The sequence below is a fragment of the Cebidichthys violaceus genome, unplaced genomic scaffold (genome assembly GCF_023349555.1).
Source record: "Cebidichthys violaceus isolate CVI_PGR_0920_01 unplaced genomic scaffold, fCebVio1.0.p SCAF_5, whole genome shotgun sequence".
Lineage (NCBI taxonomy): Eukaryota > Metazoa > Chordata > Actinopteri > Perciformes > Stichaeidae > Cebidichthys > Cebidichthys violaceus.
This window is the reverse complement of record NW_027176705.1, coordinates 13848284-13864814: the sequence shown is the minus strand read 5'-3', so window position 1 is coordinate 13864814 and position 16531 is coordinate 13848284. Positions and strand designations below refer to the sequence as shown.

The 16531-nt window shown below is 43.1% G+C and overlaps 3 protein-coding genes across 3 annotated transcripts; all 3 read left to right on the top strand.

Moving 5' to 3' along the window:
• The first annotated feature begins 436 nt into the window (after positions 1 to 436).
• Positions 437 to 3367, top strand: mettl21e (methyltransferase like 21e). The gene is made up of 5 exons (XM_068730167.1): positions 437 to 686; positions 2001 to 2140; positions 2226 to 2343; positions 2474 to 2571; positions 2684 to 3367. The coding sequence occupies exons 1-5, from the start codon at positions 632 to 634 to the stop codon at positions 2990 to 2992; spliced, it is 720 nt and encodes a 239-aa protein (XP_068586268.1). The 5' UTR covers positions 437 to 631; the 3' UTR covers positions 2993 to 3367.
• A 2549-nt stretch (positions 3368 to 5916) lies between these two features.
• LOC137887726 (protein-lysine methyltransferase METTL21C-like) lies at positions 5917 to 7956 on the top strand. Its single transcript, XM_068730910.1, has 4 exons — positions 5917 to 5995; positions 6095 to 6219; positions 6589 to 6706; positions 7314 to 7956. Exons 1-4 carry the CDS (start codon positions 5956 to 5958, stop codon positions 7736 to 7738), a joined length of 708 nt encoding a protein of 235 aa, XP_068587011.1. The 5' UTR covers positions 5917 to 5955; the 3' UTR covers positions 7739 to 7956.
• Positions 7957 to 9545: 1589 nt separating this feature from the next.
• On the top strand, positions 9546 to 15689 carry LOC137887665 (protein-lysine methyltransferase METTL21C-like). The gene is made up of 4 exons (XM_068730795.1): positions 9546 to 9622; positions 14183 to 14316; positions 14407 to 14524; positions 14863 to 15689. The coding sequence occupies exons 1-4, from the start codon at positions 9550 to 9552 to the stop codon at positions 15246 to 15248; spliced, it is 711 nt and encodes a 236-aa protein (XP_068586896.1). The 5' UTR covers positions 9546 to 9549; the 3' UTR covers positions 15249 to 15689.
• The last annotated feature ends 842 nt before the right edge of the window (positions 15690 to 16531 follow it).

The following is a 16531-nucleotide window of genomic DNA, read 5'->3' as shown; positions in this document are numbered from 1 at the left end:
TTTTGGTAGTTGGAAGTATTTCTGCAGTAGATGCAAGTTTGGCACATCTTCTGACATTCCAGTCACTTTTCAAGTGTGAGACTGAGACAGGTGCAAGTCTTCAGCGCCACAAATTTCTTCCAGGCAGTATTTCAGTCGCATACATACTGCTCCTGCACACACCGACCCTCCTCCTTCTGCCTCGGAAAACACACAAACGTCGAGGCTTTTGCACAAGTGGGAAAAATTCAAGCATGTTTGAGGTTTCTATAACTTGCACAAAGTCCTATTTTAACTTTATAAATTAAGTATATTTTGGGTCAGTATTTTTACATTACCCCTCCTCTTCACTCCCCAGCTCCAGTTCAGCAGTCGGACGGAGCAGCTGTCGCTGTCCGTCAGTCGTACTGCAGTAGAGAGGGGTTTAAGCAGTGAGAGCTAGAAATGTTGGGTGGAGTTGAAGTCGTTGGACAAGAAGTTAGAAACACTTTATTTGTGTGTAAATTAAAACCACGGAAGGTGACAGCTAACAGCCTACTGTAGATCTGGATCCAGATTGACTGAAATCCAAAGGATCCGGGACCAAAGAATCAGTTGGCTGCTATAGATTTTCTGTTTGGATTCTAGCCCTCCTGCTTGGACTCCTTCAAACATGGAGACTCAACAGTCCAAGGCCATGAAGGAGGACACCACGGCCAAAGAAGAAGGTGAGAATTCGTAATACACATCTAAAAACTAAAGATTTTCTCTCTAATTTCATTGGCAGTGATTGATAATGGCAGTATGGTGCACTTTTGAACTTTTTGGGAATACGGTCACATTTAAACATTTCAGAGGAAGTATGGATGCAGAGTTAATTTAAAATCCCATAAATCAACTGAGTATGACTGTAATGTCAGAGCTCATAAGATGTTGAAATATTTATTCCATGCAAACAATTGCATCGCTGCTCGTTAATGACGTATATACATTATTATACACACACAACAGCTATAGATGTCCTCCCCAACCTTTGCATTGAGCTCTGTGGGCTCCCCTGACCTTTTCTCCAAACCAGTGTTGCATAACTGAAGTTGTGTATCAGATGCTCTGAGTATCCGTCGGCACTGTAACATAGCTGGAGTCTGACACACAGACATGATGTGGCAAACAAACAGCAGGATCAGATGGGCATTATGAGCCTAAATGTGATTCATTTATAGAGCAGAGAATTAAATGTTAGCCGTAATGTGATATGAAAGAAGAACAACATGATTACTCATCTGCTTGATTTAAGGTTGGCACATTTAAGTCATATTTAAGTGATGTGCAGTGGTGGACAAAATAAAAGAAACACCTACCAATCCTGCACAGTAGCCCTGCAGAACCATCTTGTTGTTGACAGTTTATTTTTTAACTCATTTTGAGACTGTTTCACCGAAATCACTCACCTTCTTACCAAGTTTTAAGATATCCATCTAATCTATGAGATTTCGAAAAATTCCATTAAAAACAAATCAACATTCTTTCTGGATATAATGTTAATCTGGATAATCCACAGCCCTCACTGTGCCAAAAGTATCCATAGGAACTATTTTAGTTCCTAATTAAATGCAAATTTCAAACATCGATGCAAATTTTAGCCATTAAGTGTCCATCATCAAAAACAGCCATTATTATCTTTAACAAAACTAGTAATAATCTATGAACTGTGTTATAAGGCCTTTCGGTTATTTTTGCCTCAGTAGCATTGTATAGGTTAAAAGCTGTGTGTTCTAATGACCTTTTTCACAGCAAAAATGCTTGACTTGTCACAACAGGAAAAGCACAGGTGCAAACAAATAACATTATAATTATAGCTCCATACCATTTCAATGTACCAGTGAGTCAATGTCTCCTGCTGTGACGTCAAAATGCCTGCTGTGAAAAAGGTCTATTTGTATGTCTTGTGTTATTCTAGGCTCTGCATTGTCCTCACTCACTACAGTATCACACTTTAAGCTTTATGTGGTATTTTCCTCCCCTCGCTGCTGTGGATGCAGAGCTAGCTAAAGCCATAATGGCTCGGTGTTTCCATCCCTCCTTGATCGGTCCGGAAGCCTGGGAGGGATACGTCTTTTCTGATTTGGAAATCCGTATTAAAGAGTCCACAGACCTCTATGGAGCTGTACTCTGGCCCTCGGTACGCCCTGATTTATACATTATCACAAATAATTAGCTGCTGCACTGCTGCTGCCAGTGAACTTTAAACCTGTGTTCCCCAACAGGCGATGGTGTTGTGTCATTTCTTAGAGACCAACCGAGACGAATACAACCTGACGGACAAAAACGTGATTGAACTTGGTGCTGGAACTGGGCTCGTCTCCATCGTGTCCAGCCTGTTAGGTACGGAAACAAAACACATCTGGTGATTAGCTCTAACAAGTTTCTTGGACTTAATCTTTAAATGTGTCCTCTCTCTGTTGTCGTTTGTGTCTCATTCCCTTTAACACCCAGCTGCACTGTCTCTCTCCAGGTGCTAAGGTGACCTCCACTGACCTGCCGGATGTGTTGGGGAACCTCAAGTACAATGTCATGCGCAACACCAAGGACCGATGCAAGTACATCCCTCTGGTAGGGTTTTTCTATTCAGATTTCATACTGTTGGGTTGATCTTTAAAAATCAAACTATCAGCAATGTATGTTGCATTGTGTTGGTGTTTTACTCAATCATCTCTGTTTCTAGGTCACAGAGTTCATCTGGGGTCAGGAGGTGGAGCAGCGTTTCCCGCGTGCCACACATTGTTTCGACTACATCCTGGCAGCTGACGTGGTGTACGCCCATCCTTACCTGGAGGAGCTGATGGACACCTTTGACTACCTGTGCCATGAAAACACACAGATCCTGTGGGCCATGCGCTTTCGTCTGGACCCAGAGAACAGCTTCGTTGACCGCTTTCGGCAGCGCTTCAACCTGGAGGAGCTGTACGACCTCCCCAGTCTGAGTATCAAACTGTACCGAGCCTGGAGGAAGGACAAGAGGACTAAGGACTAGGGAGAGGCTGCTGCCTGAATTGTTAATACACACTGTATATTCATTGTGTGTGACATTGCGTGAGTGCGTCTGTGACTGCAGATTTAGGTCAAATGTGTAAATTGTCTTGCTGAATGGGAATGTTTGTAATGTCACGTGTTTTTATGGATCTCATGTGAAAATGTCTACATTAAGACTTGTTGATATTCATAGTTTGATATGCCAGAAAATCACAATCTCAAGTTGTGATCCATGTTTTTACACATTATATTATTTACAGGTGTATTTATCTACTAGAACACCCCAAACTCCAAAACGACCGTTGAATTCAATCTGACAAAAAAAAGCTGAACGGCCTTATTTATCGCTAATCTGATCATTTAGCTGAACTTAATAAACTGGAAAATGTATGTCTGGATACACTCAAGGCTTTTTTATGTTTGGTGGGCATTTTGGATTTGTCACCTAATCATGGCTAGTCACAGTTGTCAAAAAACATTTTTCCTATAATGTTGGATCAGTCACTAATGGTTCCCTAAAGATGAATCCTCTGGCGACCATGAACGACTGGCATGTTAATCAGATAACGTTATTAACGGTCAGCAGCAAGCAAAGCTGAGCTTTAAAGTACAACCGAGGCTGGTGAAAGTTTAGCAGGTCTAAAAATGTAAACCTTAGTTTAACCTGAGTTAAACCTGACAAGACCAGCTGTATACAGAGGATACACCCTTAGGATTTAGGCAACAACAAACCTTTCTTCTGGCACCACCATCAGGCCAAACTTAACATTTTTTCCCCAATGTGACAATGTTTCGCTTGCTTTAAAACTCTTTGTACACTTCCTGCTGAGCACCAAACAGCAGACAGACACAGTTAGCTACAAGCTGGTGAACATAGCGCAGCATTTAGCAGCTGAGGAGCCAGATATGTTCTAGCTGGTAGAGACTAAAAACAGAGCTATAAGAGAGATATTGGTGAACAAAAAAAAATGTATATATATATATATATATATATATATATATATATATAAAGTTGCTCTATAACTTCTGGATGTGTAAATAAGTAACTGTTTGCTACCAAGTTTGCCATAAGTCCAAAAAATTTAATAATTATTTGCAACATTTCTGTCCAAATGAGACAACTTTACTTAACATTCAGCTGCAAAACAGTTGAACGAGGTCAAATTAAAAGATCACATCCATATTGGGCAATTTGAGCTGCTTCGGTAACATGAGTTACTCACAAACTTTGCATGTTTTGGAAAGTCACCAGTTAGCTTAATTATATTGGAAAGTTGAAGTCACCTACTATTCATGCAACCTTTTAAATCTGATATATTATTCCTGTGATGGATATGTGTTTGGATGCAGAAACACATGCTGGGTTAAAGGGGGACAAGACAGGCTATCTATGCTGGTGGCGGTGAAGACTCTCTGAGGCCTTGAAGAGGCATTGGTTAACTTCATCGCTCTTTCAACAGTCTGTTGATAACAAACAACCTTTCACCGAGAGACAGAGCTGAGATGCTGCCAAAAACTCAACCTTAAACGCTCTTATCTTCTGTCCAAGTAAGGCTGCTCCACATCAACAACACACAGTTTAGGGATGACCCAACCACTGTGCACTCCCCATCGTCAGGTCAAACCACCCTGAGGTCCTGGATGGATTCCAAGTTTTGGGACGTGAGTGGATTTAGTTTGAGGATACCTGAAACTGGAAGGTGATACTTCATGGCCCAAGATGTCAAATGTAACCGAGGAAGGTCTAATTGAGATTTCAATTACAGAAGCCCTCTTCTTTTCTTGGGGGCATGTCGCATACCAACCTGATCCTGTTACCTCCCGTCTCTGGTGAGGCAATTGAGGTCATTGCAAGAAAAACGAGTAGGCAAGGACAGCATAGACACGTTCCATCTTTACATTAAATGATCTATACTGTCTGATAAAAGTGTGACCAACTTAACAGCAGTTAAAATCACTTAATGAGGCTTTGGGGTTATAATTGTTTGGTTGAAAACATACACATTCAAGTGCTTTCTGTCAATATGCTCTCAAGCCAATCACAAAAAAGGTTTTGGTCTGGTTTTCCAATGTGACTATTTGTGGACTACCAAGTAGCTGGAAATCATTCAGCAGAGTTAATGCAGGAGTCATTTTTTACAGGTTTAGTATTATTTAATTTTATATAATTTAAAATCATATTCAGTACGAGCTTACAGGCTGTGGAGGATTCTATAAAGCACCAGCAGGGAAGTCCATAAGCGACACTGGAAGCAAAGATACATGCCTGCTGGTATCGTGACATTCCCGTCATTTTGGCTCCTTCACAGTCTCATCTTTGCTGTTGTTGTGTGTGTGTGTGTGTGTGTGTGTGTGTGTGTGTGTGTGTGTGTGTGTTTACGTGCGCGCTGAACTTGCTTGTGTTCATTTCTCCTGGGCACGGGTTCTAAAAATACCCTTGTGTCCTTGTGATGAGGATGGGTGTATCCAACAGGATGCTATAACTTCAAAGTCAGACGCCTCGAGATGCAGTCTGATTGCTCCTAAGATCCTTCACTGGGAAATAAAGCACAATCAGGTATGTCAAAGGTCACGGGTAGGGTGTTTAAAAGTGAGGTTTTGATTGTATTTACAAAAGCTATGTGGGAAGTACTTGCACTAAGAACTTTTTAATCAAGAATTAGAAGAAGGTAGAAAATCACAGTAACATATCAGTAAGCAAAATATCAAAAATATATGACTTGAAAATCTTGTATAATCTTGTTTATATCTTGTAAAAAATTCTGTTTTGATAATAATGAATTTACTTTTGTATCAACAAGAAAGATAACTCAGTTAATTAAGGGGGAAAAAAAGAAACAGGACGTTATTACAAACATTGACTTGAAGCTCAAACTCTAATATCTGAGATCTGTTTAAGTCCAACAGCATACAGGATTATAAATGGATACTTTGTCCACACACTTTTTGGGGGAAACCCATTATATGAAAAGCAGAGTGGACGGCGCGGAAGAGGAAAAGAAAGGTAAGATGAAGGATGCAAGAAAATGCAGGATGTAAAACGTTTCCAAACTTTTGCTGAGAGACCTCAGAGAACTGAGCATCTGATTTTTGTATCATTCAGATCAAAAACCAGCCTGGGCTCCGTGTTTCTACCTCAAAGTCGATAAGGAGGTGTACTATTACGTTGGGCAGGAGATTTTGATCGACGGGGTTCTTGATTGCTTTGCTGGCATGGTATGGCCGGCGGTGAGTAGCACTTTTTTTGGAGATTTGCAACCTCTTTTGCCAGAATATGTCAGACAATGCCCTTGTGTACCATTACACTTGTCAATACTGTATTTTCTGGGATGGCTCTGTTTGTTGATGCAATCCCACTCACAGTGTTAGTGTCAGTTCTGGATTATGGGGATATCATATTGACGTGCTGCTGCCTGCACTCTGAGGCCGCCGGACAACATGATATCCACTGCTACTCATTCATCTACAAAGACCTTGTTGGTCTTTGCTGCTCTGAGCCTCGGGTCCATACTTAACCTGCTCCAGTGATCCTTCAGTTGCCCCAACCCTAAAGCGCTTATACCTCCTGTAACTCAAAGTCATCTTGACTTCCCTCAGGCTCTGGCTCTCTGTCACTACCTGGACACTCATCGTGAACAGTTGAGTCTTGTGGACAAGACGGTCCTGGAGATCGGAGCAGGAACTGGCCTCATGTCTGTTGTAGCAGCACTCCTCGGTAAGACGTTTATATTCACGTTAAACTTTATTTGCCATTTGCACAGGTACAGAGTACAAGTCAGGGAAAAGACAAGAAACTTCAGACGAGGAATGGGACAGGGTTCTTTCGAGGGTCCATTCCTCTTTTAAACACGTGCCATAAAACGGCTACACTTCTCTAAAACCAAACTTGAGAGAATATTCCCAAACCTAAGCGCCATCTGTGATGTGCCAGGTGTCAACAGACACCATTTCATTTTGTGGTAAAACCAATGTGTGGTGAAGTCAAAACCATTATCAACTGTCGGCAGTAAAACCAGAGGGCTGTGATATCAAACCCTTTCCTACAATTGCCATTTTTGGTATATTCTCAGTTCCACATGATTCAAATCAGTCGTTGCTTTTTCCTCTCTATTAGCTAGACACTCAATTATATTTCAATGGAAGCCCTCCATTACACAATCAATGGATCAAAGATGTGATGCAGAACATCAAGATGTACAAATTCAAAATAGTAGCTACATTAAAACTGCATTTGCACACTACAAACTCCTTAATATATCGCCAGTATGCTTTTTTTACTGTTATTGTAGCTATTTTGATGTTGGATGTCCTGTTTTCCTCAGGAGCGTCAGTCACAGCTACAGACTTACCTGACGTGTTGGGTAAACTCCGGGCCAATGTGATGAAGAACACCAGGAATCGTTGCAGATACACTCCCCAGGTGGAAGCTCTGTCCTGGGGCCACGACCTGGAGAGCAACTACCCTACATCCGTCTACCGGTATGACTACGTGCTGGCAGCTGACGTGGTCTACCATCACGACTTCCTGGACGAGCTCCTGGTCACCATGAAGCATTTCTGCAAACCAGGAACGACTGTGATCTGGGCCAACAAGGTGAGGTTGGAGGCTGATCTGACTTTCACCGAGAACTTTAAAAATGCTTTTCACACAAGTCTGCTGGCTGAAGACGGAGATATAAAGATCTTCATGGCAACATGTAGAGCAGAGGTCTTCAACAGGGGGTCCGCAAAATGTTTGGTTGATTAGACAATTTTTTTTACATTTTTTTTTTTAAACATGAATCTGTCCATTATTTTAATAGTTCAGTATTGTTTGCAAGATAACAGGTATGTTTATGCATGGCAGTGGCACTAATAGGCCATCACTCATTTTCGTTTCCACATTTATGAGCCTTCCACTCAGCACTTATTGTATTCATACTAGCTTGTTGCACTTATTGTATTCATACTAGCTTGTTGCACTTATTGTATTCATACTAGCTTGTTGCACTTATTGTATTCATACTAGCTTGTTGCACTTATTGTATTCATATTACTTTTTTTTGCACTTACTGTTTTTGTTTGTTTCTGCCCTGTACTTTGGCTCTGAGTTATGCTCTGCTTCATGCTCTTAGATGCTTGTTTGAAAAAGGAAATGTACTTATGACTTCTGGTGACTAGTAGTTCTTTTGATTACCAATGTTGATGCACTTATTGTAAGTCGCTTTGGATAAAAGCGTCTGCTAAATGACTGTAACGTAATGTAATGTTTAACATTAAAACGTCAATTTGAATAGCTTGTATGCATGATTATCATACAAGGTGTGTTTCTAAATGGCAGTGGCCCGGCCACCCTACTCACTGTACCTTTAAAATGAAAACATGAATATATGAACCTGTATATTATTTGAACAGCTTAGTATTGAATGCACAACAACAAGGTATGTTTATACATGGCACTAGGCCCAGTTTAATATAAAACACAATTTTATACAATATATTTAGTAGGGGGTCCCTGCTCCATCTCTCTATCACTTTGGGGGTCCTTGGCCTGTAAAGCATTGAAGACCCCTGGTGTAGAGAGGAAGAGGAAGAAGGTGACCTGGAAATCCAAAATCTGCTGATTGAGAAGGAGAAAGTAAAGGAGGAAGAGGTAGAGGAGGAGAGCAATGAAAAGCATTGACATTGAGCTTCACTATGTCAATATAGAAAAAAGGAAAGGAAAACATTGTAGTAGAAGAACCTCATGTGGAAAGACGAGATGACAAGGAAGAAAAAAACAAGCATGAGTTTGATTGGGAGGAAGAGATGGAGAGGATAATGGTCCTTAATGACGACGACTGTGAAGAGGATGAAGAGAGAGACAGTGAGGAAGAGGTAACAGGTGAGTCAGCTGTGAGCTGTGAGCTGTGAAAATGCACACTTATCTGTCTGAGCTGAGGGAGGTGATGAACAGATTGAAGGCAGGTGTGAATATAGACTTGGCCCAGGTTGTCAACAGGACAGGAAGAGATACACACACACACACACACACACACACACACACACACACACACACACACACACACACACACACACACACACACAAGCCGGGGACATGGAAGACAAGAGCAGTGTGAAGTACAAGGGACAAAGATCGGTGCTGTGACTAAGCCTCACAAAGCTGTTAGCATAGCTGAAGACTATCATTATTTTAAATGTAATTAGTTTTGATGCAAAACACAATTCCACTAATCTATATTATTAAGGCAGCAAAAATCAAAACCTGCACAAATAAACTCGAAAATATCTGATTGGCTAGATATCACTAAGTTACCACTACAAGTGAGGAAATACATATAGGGTGTGACGGTTCCCTACCTTCTGTAGCTACTTGTGTGTTTATATGCTTCTTTAAGGTGGTGGTCGCCTTAAATGAAGACACCTGGGCCCGGTGTCTGCAGGAATAAAGCTCCGCCTTTCTGGCAACGAGGGCGCTCTCTTTTCACCCCGTGGAGCAACGCCCCCTCCCTCGATGTCGTATTATGTTTAACAAACTGCTTACTTTGGCCAAACGTCTGCGTCTCCCTATCTAGTGTCATGGCCTCAGAGCCGGGTTGTGACAAGTTGGGGACTCGTCCGGAATCGATATTGGTCCATTTTGCAGTAATGGGTATGTAGCTTTGTTGGTTTGTTTGAGTATTGCTATTGCTCATGCTTAATTGTTTGTAAATGTACGTCATTGTTGACGTCACTAAATTGTAAGTGGGGGTTTCCCTGGACTCCCTATAGCGCTGTCCGGCGTGCGTAATTCCTTTGCGGGTCTTATAGTGGGACACAGGAGCGTTTGTTTGGGAGATGCAGTAGTTTGTATCTATTTTCTGCATAGATATGAAGTTTTTTTGGAAGTAGTTTTTTTTTTTTCTCTCGTCTCGGTGTGAAAATTGCAAATCAATGTAAGGTGTTGTCTGGCTGGTGCACTTAAAGTAACTTTGATACAAACGCTGTTCCACTGTCAGGCTCAGTGGCGTTACCCCTTTGGGTTTCGTCTTGTTGTTTTGTATTAGTGTTGCGGTGAACGTGTTTAGAGCAATCTTGCTCGGGAGCACATCTATGGCTCAGGGTGAGTCGACAGTTTCTGGTTGCTTTCCCTCGCCACTGCGCTTCAGTGCGTAATTACCCACCACCATTAACTGCATGAAGACCAGGGTTGACTTTGTATGTATTATGGTTAGGCAGTCAGCTAGAGGGGCGCACTCGTATGCTGATTAGGCCAGTATGTGGTTTGTGCACCAGTACGTAGCCTTCACTATTCGTTTCATTGATTTAATGCACACTTAAATATGGAGCGCGAGAAGTGTTTAGATATCTGCACTAAAGAGCAACTGATGAAAATAGCAGAATATTATGAAATCGATATTGGTGATAAACGTCAAAAGGAGAGAGTGAAGGCCATTTTGAAATCTAATTTATTTGAAAAGAATGTTTTGACTGAGAATCCATCAGCTGTTTTCCTGGGTGGTCTCCGCCCCAAACGGGATCTAGTTTAACGTTTGAACAGTAAAACGAGTTACTCATGTTACAACTTGACCACGACAAGTTTAAACCAGCAGAACTGGAGAACGAATTGGCTGTGGAGAGGCTGGAAATGCCAAATTGGAAATGCCAAATTGGTGATGGAGCAGTTAACTCCAGTTCTCCAGTTAAATTTAGATCCCGTCTAAACTTTAGACTGTCATTAATTAAGGAAGGCAAGATGTCAGATGTTGGTGAGTTTAGTCTTTTTAGAGCAATCTGGGGATGGTTTTGATGTCTTGGGTAACTTAAGGCTCTTGTCATTTTCGGAAAAAGATCCGGGGTTGTTTGAGCGTGTGGCTGACGCGCGTAATTTGCCAGATTCCGCGCGCACGCTGATGCTGCACTGCATGCTGACTGGGAGAGCGCAGGAGTCGTACTTCTCGTTAACTGACGCTGATAGTAAAACTCATTCCTCTGTGAATGCAGCGATAAAGGCCTATGAGTTGGTTCCTGAGGGCCACCGGCAACGATTCAGGAACTTGGAAAAAGGAGAGAATCAGATCATCTGGAGGTCGCGCGTGATCTGACTACTTGTTTCACCCGTTGGTGCTCTGCTTCAGGTGTTAATGACTTTGATCAATGGTGTGAACTTGTGGTACTAGAGCAGTTTAAAAATGCAGTTCCTGTGCGCGTTTCTGCCTACATCAGTGGGCAGAAAGTAACAAACGCGGCTGCAGCAGCGGCACTCGCTGACGATTATGTGCTTACGCACGGAGGCGCATTTGGAGATCACAGGGCTGGTAATGGTAACAGACACTGGTGCTGCCGGTGGCGGGGAGTCATTGGGCAGGCATGGTAAAACGTTTCCAGTTAAAGGCAGCAGTAATCTGCGTAATGCAGAAACAGTTTGTAGTTATTGTCACAAACGGGGACACTGGGAGGTCGACTGTCATTGGTTGAAACTTCAGCCTATAAATGCTGCTTGTGGTGCTCATGCTAAAGGTGTTGGTTTAGCCGCACCCGTTTCTCAAGTCATCACTCCGGACTGTCTTGACTTACATGTAAAAGACTCTGGTCCTGTGAGTTTGGAAGGTGTGGTGTCCATGGTAGGAAGTGAGATGAAGGTGCCAGTGACAATTTTGAGGGACACAGGGGCTTTTGACTCTTTCATTCAGGCAGGAGTACTTCCCATCTCCAGGGAGTCTGATACAGGAGACTTTGTTCCTGTTCGGGGAATAGATGTTCTGTTGGTTCCATTGCACAAAGTAATGCTCCATTGTGATTTGTTGCAGGGTGAGGCTAAACCAGCGGTGCACCCAGCATTTCCAATCCAGGGGATTTCTGTCATCCTGGGAAACGATTTGGTTGGCGCACGTGTCTGTGGTGCAACCTGTGCCACTGTTGAGATTAGACCCAGGCAAAAAGGAACAGGATTTCCCTGAGGCGTTCATAGCCTGCGCAATAACACGTGCAATGGCAGCTTCGAAACCTGTGTCTCAGTCAGATAAAGAAAATGTTGCAGCGAAATTCTCGTTGCCTCTGTCTAATTTTCCTCTGTCAATATCTCTCAGTGATGTGGTTGCAGAGCAGCACACTGACCCCTCTCTGAAGGAGCTGTTTGAACCGGTTCACCCTGAGACTGATGTGCTGGTGGTTATTTCCTTCATGGTTTGCTGTTGGTGAGAAAGTGGGTGCAGCGCTCTGGGAGTTTTGTCGGGGAACCAGTGTTTCAGATAGTTTTGCCTGTTACATTGCATCAGTCAGTATTAAAAGTAGCTCATGATGAGTCAGGACACTCATGGAAACTTATGACCGGAAGTTAAGGCACTTCTTTTGGCCTTGTATGAAAAAAGATGTCAGTAGCTTCATTAAAACGTGTCATATGTCAGCTGAAACGCTCGTATGACCGTCACGCTGAGCGTCGCACTTTTAGTCCTGGTGACCAAGTGCTGGCCTTGCTCCCTATGGTTGGTTCACCTCTTCAGGCAAAGTTCACTGGTCCGCATATAGTGTTGAAACAAATCTCTGCGCAGAATTACATAATTTCAACACCTCAGCGTAGAAAGCCAACTCAGCTTTGTCATGTAAACTTACTTAAGCCATATTATGTGCGCACCTCTGAACCACTTTCACTTGGTGATGTTAATGCAGCTTGTTTAGCTGATCCGGTTTTGGTTGGCTCTACCGAACCTGTTGGGAGATGAGGAAGACTCATTAAGTACTCCCGACCAAGCCCTGTTGCATGGATGCAGAGGTGAATTATATGCTGGAAAACGGTATTGCAGAGCCCTGTTCTTCCAGTTGGCTCAGCAAAATTTGTCAGTAAATTTGGCCTTCTTAAGGGATATTGACAGGTTCCCTTGTCCCAGCGAGCACGTGAGATATCTGCTTTCACAACTCCAACTGGTCTCTACTCGCACACTGTGATGTCTTTTGGGCTGCGGAATGCACCGGCTACGTTCCAGCATCTGATGAACAGTTATTGGTGACATGCAGGGGTGTGCAGTTTATTTGGATGATGTTTATTCTGACACGTGGGAAACTCATTTGGAACGTATCCATGAACTGTTTAATCGTTTGGCAGAGGCAAGGCTAACGATGAATCTCACAAAGTGTGAGTTTGCCAGGGCGACCGTGACCTACCTCGGTCGGGTGGTCGGCCAAGGTAATGTGCAAAAGTTCAGGCAATTGAGCAGTATCCGGTTCCAACCACAAAAAAAGGAGTTGATGCGTTTTCCGGGCCTAGTTGGCTATTATAGAAGTTTTTGTAGGAACTTTTCAACAGTCGTGGCACCGCTCACTGATTGGCTTAGGGGCAAGACAAAATTTGTCTGGTCACCGAGCTGTCAAGAAGCATTCGTACAGGTGAAAACACTCCTCTGCTCTTCCCCGGTTCTGGCTGCTCCGCGCTTTGACAGGCCGTTTAAAATCTATGAGGACGCAAGCTATGTAGGCGCAGGGTCCGTCCTCATGCAAGCAGATGTCCTGGGGATAGATAAGCCCGTAAGCTTCTTCTCAAAGAAATTTAACTTGTGTCAGTTAAATTTATTCTGTCATTGAAAAAGAAGCGCTAGCGCTAATCATGGCCTTAAAACATTTTGGTGTATATGTTGGTGGCAGTGGTACCCCTGTAGTTGTGCACATTGACCACAACCCACTGTCCTTCCTTAACTCGTTGCAGTGTTCCAACCAGAGGTTGATCAGATGGTCTTTTGCAGTCGTACTGCTTAGATATCCGCTATGTAAAGGGGACCGACAATGTGGTGGCAGACGCGTTGTACAGGTCTCCCCAGCAATAAGGGTTTTACTATGTGTTCGTCTTCTTGGTTCTCCTCTTGTCCTTGCTTCACCGTTTTTAAAATTGCTTCCAAGGTTGCTGCGGTGCAAGAGATGCTGGACTGCTGAAGGACACTGGTTCACCTAAAATACTTTTTCAAAGAACTTAAGAACATTTGGTAAAGTGTATGAGGTTCTGGGGATTCAGCCAATTTTTGGGATTCCCTGCAGGACTCAGTTGTTATGGGGGGGGGGGGGGGGGGTTTCTGTGTTTTGTTTCTTTAAGGTGGTGATCGCCCTAAATGGAGACACCTGGCTTGACTTGTATATTGTGGCATTGTGTGTTCATGATGTATTTGTAGTTTTGTCTTCATTGCTTTTGAATCTGACTGGATGTTCCCCTCTGTTAAAGTCTTGATTCATCCTCTCCACACATCAGAACAGCAGGACAGACCTCCAGCCTGGGTTCCCGGCATCAACACTCTCATTGGTAGGGATGTCTACCATTACGCAGGACACGACATTGTTATTCACGAGTCCATAGACTCCTTTGGAGCAGTGATGTGGCCAGCAGTGAGTGCCTCTGAAAACAGCATTACAGTTTTTTACTGTTTTTCTTAACATACACATCTTATAAGAGATGTTTATGTCTTTGCCCTGCAGGCGTTGGCTCTGTGCTCCTTCCTGGACAACAACAGGAAGAAGGTGAACCTGCAGAAAAAGGAGGTGCTGGAGCTGGGAGCAGGAACTGGACTGGTAACCATTGTGGCCAGTCTGCTGGGTGAGCGGTCTCCAGTTTAATTCGCACAATGAGCACAAACCCAAAAATCATCAGTTATATTTGGGAAAAGTTAATAAAAGTAACCCATGACATTTTACACAAGCTTTGACCCAAAACACACGCATACTCTTTATCAACTATTGCTTGATTTTGTTACCATGTGCAGCACAAAAGTGTGTCTTTTGGATGAATTTCCCACCAGAGCCTAAACGAATAAAGAACTTTCGTTGCTTAAACTACATTTGCACACTACAAACTCCTATATATATCGCCAGTATGCTTTATTTTTTTTACTGTTATTGTAGCTATTTTGATGTCGGATTTCCTGTTTTCCTCAGGAGCGTCAGTCACAGCTACAGACTTACCTGACGTGTTGGGTAACCTCCGGGCCAATGTGATGAAGAACACCAGGAATCGTTGCAGATACACTCCCCAGGTAGAAGCTCTGTCCTGGGGCCACGACCTGGAGAGCAACTACCCTACATCCGTCTACCGGTATGACTACGTGCTGGCAGCTGACGTGGTCTACCATCACGACTTCCTGGACGAGCTCCTGGTCACCATGAAGCATTTCTGCAAACCAGGAACGACTGTGATCTGGGCCAACAAGGTGAGGTTTGAGACCGATCTGACTTTCACCGAGAACTTTAAAAATGCTTTTCACACAAGTCTGCTGGCTGAAGACGGAGAGATGAAGATCTTCATGGCAACATGTAGAGAGTGAGAGACAGAAAAGATATATATGGATACATAACTCAACAACCCCTACAGGCCCAGGGGGCTCTTAGTCAGAGTCTCTGTTTCAAGTGTTTAAAGTCTTAACATCACGCTTTGGAAAGTTAAAGAGCGAGTATCTAATTACAATTATCTCCACTAGGAGGATAATGCGATTGGTCGCATGTGTGTAGTTCTGTGAGTGAGTGTGCACCTATGTGTCTGTCCACAGCTAATCTCACATTATGCTGCAGCAAACTGCATTATATCAGTTATGGCTGGGTTCACAAGGACATCTCGTGGTTGCAGTGACTAGCACTTTATCAAAACACCTTTTTATAGCCTGTTTTATTCTGCCATTGACTACCTGCTGACTCCTCACTTACTACTAACCAGCCCGGCCGGTAGGGGCCCCGCTGGTGGTAACATAGCTGAGTGCATCTCCGACCCCCTGTCCACTACTCTGCACCAAGAGTGGGGGGGGGGGGGGGGGGGACAGTTTGCGGTGTGTTTGGCTAACAGCTAACGGCACTATCAACATACACACGCACGCACGCACACACACAACTCATCTGCTGCTAAGCGGGCAGACAGCATGGTGAGTTTTTAGTTTTGGGTAAAATTGTATGACGTGTCTTATACGACGACTTCGAGCCGACTGGCTGCATACATCGGTGCTTGTTTTTGAGTTTGAATGAAGTGTGTTTTACGACATTTTACAGCCCATTGGTTGTGGCTCACTTTTATTGTTTTGGGCGCTGTTTGACTAACTGCTAACGGAACTAGCAGTACAGTTGCAGTGCCTCGCCGCTACTACGCGTGGTGAGTTAAATTTTGTTTTTGGCACGATTGAATGAAATGTCTTATATGACGACTTTTAGTCTGCATACATTGCGGCTTGTTTGTTTTTTTGGGGGGGGTTTTGTGCGTGTTGTACGATGCCTTACAGCCCTTTGGTGTCTAGACGGGGAGTTAGACAATTGTGGGTTGTATTATTTCAATCGCACAATACAGCAGTGATCGTTACTGCTGTGCTCCTATACTATTTTGTATATTACTTTTGTAAAATATCCCACTCTGATCTGTCTGGACACTTTCTCTTACTCTGTCATTGAGGTCTAAGACCATATTTACTACATTATAAGGCACCATATTTAGCCTGAAAAAAATCAAACCTGTGTTGCATAAGGTCCAAGAAAAGTTAGTTGGCATCAAATCAATTGTGGAGGTGAAAGAATTAGTCAATCAGGCAGGACATCTCTTCAGTCATTTTCAAGAAATGCCAAATGTTTG

Excerpts from the sequence above, each read along its gene's own strand:
- mettl21e (XM_068730167.1), top strand. The coding sequence starts at position 632 with ATGGAGACTCAACAGTCCAAGGCCATGAAGGAGGACACCACGGCCAAA. Across the intron at positions 2,344-2,473 it reads CATCGTGTCCAGCCTGTTAG|GTGCTAAGGTGACCTCCACT; the intron begins GTACGGAAACAA and ends GTCTCTCTCCAG. Across the intron at positions 2,572-2,683 it reads GATGCAAGTACATCCCTCTG|GTCACAGAGTTCATCTGGGG; the intron begins GTAGGGTTTTTC and ends CTCTGTTTCTAG.
- LOC137887726 (XM_068730910.1), top strand. The coding sequence starts at position 5,956 with ATGAAAAGCAGAGTGGACGGCGCGGAAGAGGAAAAGAAAG. Across the intron at positions 5,996-6,094 it reads CGCGGAAGAGGAAAAGAAAG|ATCAAAAACCAGCCTGGGCT; the intron begins GTAAGATGAAGG and ends TGTATCATTCAG. Across the intron at positions 6,707-7,313 it reads TGTTGTAGCAGCACTCCTCG|GAGCGTCAGTCACAGCTACA; the intron begins GTAAGACGTTTA and ends TGTTTTCCTCAG.
- LOC137887665 (XM_068730795.1), top strand. The coding sequence starts at position 9,550 with ATGGCCTCAGAGCCGGGTTGTGACAAGTTGGGGACTCGTCCGGAATCG. Across the intron at positions 9,623-14,182 it reads GGTCCATTTTGCAGTAATGG|AACAGCAGGACAGACCTCCA; the intron begins GTATGTAGCTTT and ends TCCACACATCAG. Across the intron at positions 14,317-14,406 it reads GAGCAGTGATGTGGCCAGCA|GCGTTGGCTCTGTGCTCCTT; the intron begins GTGAGTGCCTCT and ends TTTGCCCTGCAG.